The sequence below is a fragment of the Microtus ochrogaster genome (genome assembly GCF_000317375.1).
Source record: "Microtus ochrogaster isolate Prairie Vole_2 chromosome 14 unlocalized genomic scaffold, MicOch1.0 chr14_random_1, whole genome shotgun sequence".
In the NCBI taxonomy this organism is placed as follows: domain Eukaryota; kingdom Metazoa; phylum Chordata; class Mammalia; order Rodentia; family Cricetidae; genus Microtus; species Microtus ochrogaster.
In genome coordinates this window covers 16,191,978-16,198,309 of record NW_004949096.1, presented here as the reverse complement: position 1 = coordinate 16,198,309, position 6,332 = coordinate 16,191,978, and the positions used below count along the sequence as shown (strand labels likewise).

At 41.0% G+C, this 6,332-nt stretch overlaps 1 protein-coding gene across 4 annotated transcripts in view; it reads right to left on the bottom strand.

The window, feature by feature from the left end:
* The window catches only part of Ttc17 (tetratricopeptide repeat domain 17), a 115,702-nt gene that overhangs the window by 78,639 nt on the left and 30,731 nt on the right, over positions 1-6,332 (bottom strand). For all 4 annotated transcript variants that reach the window (XM_005364116.2, XM_005364117.3, XM_013352726.2 and 1 more), the window contains exons 5-9: positions 5,982-6,113; positions 4,558-4,667; positions 3,668-3,812; positions 3,123-3,262; positions 386-546 (exon numbers count right to left, since the gene is read on the bottom strand). In XM_005364116.2, the coding sequence (XP_005364173.1) occupies positions 386-546; positions 3,123-3,262; positions 3,668-3,812; positions 4,558-4,667; positions 5,982-6,113 (688 nt within the window). The remainder of the gene's footprint in view (positions 1-385; positions 547-3,122; positions 3,263-3,667; positions 3,813-4,557; positions 4,668-5,981; positions 6,114-6,332) is intronic.

Here is a 6,332-nt window from a genome sequence, read left to right as displayed (position 1 = left end):
ACACACACACACACACACACACACACACACACACACACACACGGACTAATGAGACTTTGCTTGAGTGTTGGATTCACTCAGAGTACGTGTTTCTAAACATTTATCCCAAGCCTGACAACCTGAGTTTAATCTCTGGACCCATATGATAGAAGCAGCAACCCAGCTCTTACGGTTTATCCTCTGACTTCCACTCATACATGTGGCACACTCTCGTACACACACACACACACACACACACACACACACACACACACACAATTTTTAAAAAGATCCAGAAAAAATCATAAATATAACTTCTTACTGTTTTAAGGCTAACCAAAAAGTCTGGCAGTCAAACATGCTGGAAGTAGACTTCCTAGCTGCATGTACTCAGGACCCTACTCACCTAACTGTGCCTCTTTTGCCATCTGAGTCTCATGGATGATGTTGCGCAAGATCTGCTCCTCCTGAATCAGCTTGTGTTTCTCTAGGATCTCCTGTTGCCGCAGGTAGTGGTCATGCTGCTTCTGGTACTCTTTCAATTCATTCAGTGTTCTCTGGAGGGACCTTAACATTTTTTAATATCAGAAAAAGCCAGACCTTGAAAAATCATCAATTTTAAAAACTTGCTTAAATATACAAACTTTATGGTTACCAGCAATAATTGTTATTAATAAAAACTATACCACAAGTTGAAGAATAACAATTCTATATAAATGCTATTTTAAACTTGATACTTGAGAAACATTAAAATTTAAATTATTATTTGGGAAAAAAGATAAATGCAAAGGCCTTCTGAAAACCAAATGATGTGCTGGGCTTTTCAGATGTCATAAGAAACATCTGAAATGCCTTGTTTGCCCATGACTTCTAACTGAGGTGGAGCAGAGGGCAGCTGCAGCGAGCCCCAAATGAACTGGACTACCTGTAAGATGTGTTCTCCCCTTATGCTTCCTGTCTCCACAGTAAAATCGCAATGCCACCCATACCACCCAGCTGCCTGAGCTGAAAGCACTATCTCCTCAAATATTTACACCTCATTATGGTGAACAGGCAAGAGATAGCTCTTGACAATAGATTCATGCATCGAAATTTCATATAGTACAGCACATCTCTCTGTCTCTATAAATCAGCTAAAATGAATTTAGGGTTGAGGCTATGTCAGAGAACTTGCCTAGCATGTACAAGTCCTACATTTACTTCTTTGCATCATAGTCAGAGGATTCACAAATATATAAGTTAATTAAAAGCTGTACATGTGCTGGCTAGTTTTATGTTAACTTGACACAAGCTAGAGTTATCTAAGAAACGGAACTACAACTGAGAAAATGCTTCCTTGGGCTTCAGGCAAGCCTGTGGGCATTTTCTTTTTTAATGACTGATCATATGAGGGCCCACCCCATAGGGGACAGTGCCACTCATGGACTGATGGTCCTAGGTGCTATAAGAAACCAGGCTGAGCAAGCATCCGCTATGGTCCTGCTTCTAGGTTCCTGCCCTGACTTCACTCAATCATGGACTGTAAGCTTGAAAATGGAATGAACTCTTTTCTTCCCAAGTTCGTTTTGGTCATAAAGTTTTATCATAGCAATATAAATTCCACTGACAGTCAAAATCACTTCAGAATCCTTTTCTCATGTTCATATTTATTGGCCATAGTGTCCTGGTCTCATATTTTAGTTCCTTAAAATAGAGAAATATTGTTTAGAAATATTCATCGTCATCTGATTCCAGTGAGTCAGCTGCCTGATTACATTTAAATACTGGAACTTTATTATACACTGCATTATAACATGGGAATCTAGACTATAAAGACTATGAGGGAGTGAGTTCGGGTACTAAGAATTACACTGGAAGATCTTCAGCCAGGACATATGCATATTCTGATTCAGTGGAACAGAAGTCTGTTACAAGGAAGCAAGCTACCATTTTGTCTCACCACATAATGCCTTAAACAAACTAGGAAATGAGCAAATACACACATTTAATGGGTCCTAAATTCCACTTTAATTCTTTAATAACCAAAATAGACCCAAAACATGAAGGCTAACTTTGAGGAATAAAAAACTTCTGAATCATATCAAGTTTCTTAGCGGGCCTTATTATCTATGAAAGCAAACATATTTGCCAGGAATCCTAATAGGATCATGTAGAAAAGAGTTCCATTGCTGTTCAACCTAACATATACCCAGTTAAAATGTGGGTCAAAAGCAATGTCTGACCCTAGGAGCTGAAAGCTTAAAGAAAGAGCAAATACTGTATGCACATGTGATTTTACTGACACACCATATTCTGTCAAAATAAAACTATGATCAGCAGAATTCCTGCACACCCAGAACCTCCCCAAGAGCACCACGTGTCATGATAGCAACAAGAGGTCAAGATGCTGGGGCTAGTGCCTCACACTTGTGATCCTAGTACTTGGGAGGCTAAGACAGGAGGCCTGCTGAGAGCTCATAGCTAGTCTGAGCTACATAGTGAGTTCTAGGTTAGTCTGAGTGGGGTAGTTTGAACAAGAATGTGTCTCATATTTGAAGCTTGGTATGAAATTTGTGGAGACATTTTGGGAAGGATTAGGAGGTATGGTCTTGTTGGGTGGAGGTATGTCACTGGGTGTGGGTTTTGAGGTTTCAAAAGGCTCAGTCTCTCTTTTTCTGCCTGCTACTTGTGGATGAGATATAAGCTCTCAGCTACTGCTCCAGAACCATGACTGCCTGTCTGTCTGTTGCCATGTTCTGTCATGATGGTTATGAACTAACCCTCTGAAACTGTAAGCAAGGCCAACTAAACTCTCTTTTTCATAAGTTGCTGTGGACATGCTGTCTCTTTGCAGCAATAGAAAAGCAACTAAGACTCTGGGCTATAGAATGAAACTGTGCCCCAAAACAAACAACTTATAAAGATCCAAACTGGGAGCTTTTCATTACAAATGTTCTCTATTCCTGGCACTGATGATGCTGGAGAGTCAGCTGACCTGTCACTGAGCAGTGCTAAGTCACTTGGATTTAGTGAACAAGATGGCCCTGCAGTATGAAGAGGTTTTCTCCTCAATTGTTCTGACCATGTTAAGGTGATGCCGCTTGAGATGGTTTTAACCCAAGGGTCTGTGGTGCTGGTGCTTCAGTACATTTGCTTCTAGTTACCTATGCTGAGCCTCTAGCTTCTGCTCCAGCTTTTGCTGACAGAGGACAGCATGCTTCCTCTTTATTGCTTGCTCAAACCCAGGTTTGGCCTGCAGAGCATGGTCATAACAGAGTACTGAGTGGTTATATTCCCCGAGCATCTGCGGAGACAAAACAAACACACACATACATAACACAGTGGAAGAAATGTTAACCATGCTGGTTGCATCCGTTTAAAGCCACATGATTCACTTTTTCTGCAGTGAAAACTGCTTCCATGAATCCCACAACAGCAAGGCATACCATAGCTGGAGAGACCTGCTATTTTTAAGAGGTTTATCCTGCAGTTTAGAATTTCAGTTCAATTATATTTCTGTCCAAAGCTAAGAACATTATGACACAGTATTGAGGTGTTTTTCCCCCTCCCACCAATTATTTTATTTCCATTGTTCAGACAAAAATAGAAATGAAAAAGCAGTCTTCTGAGAGAAAACAAGATGAAATAAATAAAGTGCACTCCCCTCTAGCAACTGTTCTAGTTCAGCAAAGAGAAAAGTAGTATTTACTGCGTATATATTCCCCAGTGTATAGTAGCTGGTGAAGAAGTCGCTGTCATCCAGAGCTGCATGGACCACGACAGCAGCATCAGCAGAGAAATGTGCTCTGTGCAGAACATTGGCCAGATTGACCAGAGCAATGTCTTTATTGTGCCTACAAGAGAAGAGTGCAGCTGGAGGTCAGGGTGCAATTGTCCATGACTGTGTGTCTACTCATGTTCCACATCTCAGTTTTAATTACTGACGATCCTTCCTCAACTTCATAGCTACACATGTTGCCACAAAACTAAGATCTTATGGGCATTTTATGATTGAAAAATTCATTTGTGGCTTATATTGGCTTTAAGAGATGCCCATTTTAGGGGCTGAGGAAATGGCTCAGGGCTCGGACCTTCAGCGCTCACATTTTTTTAAGCATAGGAGGATTCCAGGAGCCTGCTGACCAATCAGCTAATCTGGCAAAAATACCAAACTTCAGGTTCAGTGAGAGACTGTATCTTAAAAATAAGGTGGAGAGAGACAGAGGAAGACACCTGATGTTGCTTTCTGGTCTCTATACATGCAGTGTGTGGGTACAGGCACCCACGTGCATATGTCTACACGTATAATAAAAAAAGCAGTTCAACTCATGCTAATTCCTCCATTGTATGTCTTGGCACTAATTTCTCATGTGAGCTACAGCCTACTTACCTTATAAACTTAATGAAAAGTATATTACATAGTTTTCACTTTGAACTTATTGACATCTGTGATTTTTCTCTTTTTGAGATGAGACTAATTTCTTTAAGAGATGGAGAAGTGTGTAATTACAACAACGCTCCTATTGCTCCCTATGTGTTACCCTTTAACAGTCTTCAGTGATGCGGCTAGTCAGGAGTCCCAGAGAGGAGGAATCTCACCTGGAAGAGAAGTGAAGTGCTCGCATGGCACATTCCACTACCTGATATGGTTCATTTTTTATTCTCCAGTAAAATGAAGCCAGGTTATACAGCACCCATGAGGAAGAGTTCTAGGAGGAAGCAAAACAACAGTCACATACAAGAGAAGACAGTTTATTTGACTGAGGATGTTCAAAATGAGCACAACTCAAACATTGGCTCTTCTGGAACTCAGGATAAAGAAAGTAAGGCAAGCTACATTGATAAGAACACAGGGTACAGCACAGAACACCAACCCGTCCAAAGACCCTCGTGGAGTCACGGTGGGAGCTGAGGCAGGACTGTTAAGACTTTGAGGCTGTAAGGGGCTACACAATGAGTTCCAGGGCAGACCACAAGCAAGTAAACACACAAATGAACAAGCAACAAAGTCCTGTCACTGTCAGTGAGGGAGCATCCATCCCAATTTTCCCGATTCCTCAAGTTCTGAGAATGCAAACTTATCTTTGGAAAGACAAGGTAAAGGGCTAACTTCTTTAAAAATTAGAAATGCATCAGAAAATAAAACTGTTTTCTTACTTTTATTTAAAAATTTCTCTCAATATATAGAACCATGTATCTGAATAAATAATACAGCAATGTTGTAATAATATATCTTAATAATCAATACTGCTAGACACAGAACTGTATTTTCTTCTTGAGAATGAGGTCTCACGTAGTTCTAGCTGGCCTCAAATTTGCTATGCAGTACAAGGATGACCATGAACTTCTGATGCTCCTGTCTGTCTCCAGAGTACTGAATGACAAACACATACCTGCCACATCTGGTTTATGTAATGTTGAAGCTGGAAGTCAGGGCCCTATGAGGGCTGGGCAAGCAGTGTACCAATGAGCTATACACCCCAGCCTGGTGCTCCTTAGGACAGCGAAGAAAAGAGCAACAAGTGTCTTTGGAATCCCCGCACATTCTTGGCTCACTTTACATAATTTCCTACTTCCTTTTTGTTATTTCTTCCTTTACTTTTTGGAGCTGGGGTCACTCTGTGTTGCCCATGCTGGTCTTGGGCTGGTGGGTTTGAGAGAGTCTCCCAGCTCAGCCTCAGGGGGAAGTTGTTGTGAACAAATGACAAAGACATGAGTGTAACTGGGGAAGAGAGTGGTGGTAATGTGTGCTGTGTACAGATGCACCTAACTGAGAGAATCTAGTTTATAAGCCTCATTGCTTCTTCTAGTGCTTTTTTTTCCTTTCTTGTATTAGTTTAAATATTTTCAATATCTCTTTCTGGTAAAGGAAATGACTCTACCTAAGGCCCTCTCCTGTACAATGCTGTATTTTTGTACCAGTGTAATCATAACTCTGGATCCTCCTCCAGAGGAAGAAGCAAAGCAAGTATCCCGAGAGGAACACACAGCCTCCTGGCTCAGTCAGTCACTGGGTGACTCACCTTCTGCAGGCCTTCATGAATGAGGTGACCTATGTCGTCGATACTCCTTCCTAAGCGTTTAGATAAATATGTGAAGATTGGATCTTCTTTAGGTAAAAGAGGGGCAGATAGATTAATTCTTTCTTGCACACCCTAAAGGAGGAGGCAATTCGAAAAACACAGTAATAGTAGAGAATGTAAGATGTAAGGAACGCAGTACCCTGTAGCATTTATTTTAAAGATATAAGACTTGTAGGTGGCCCAGCAATGGTGGCACATGTCTGATGTGGGAGTGTCATATATCAATCTGTTGATTTCATTGGTTAAGTAATAAACAAACTGCTTGGGCTCATAGCTTAGAACATAGGTGGG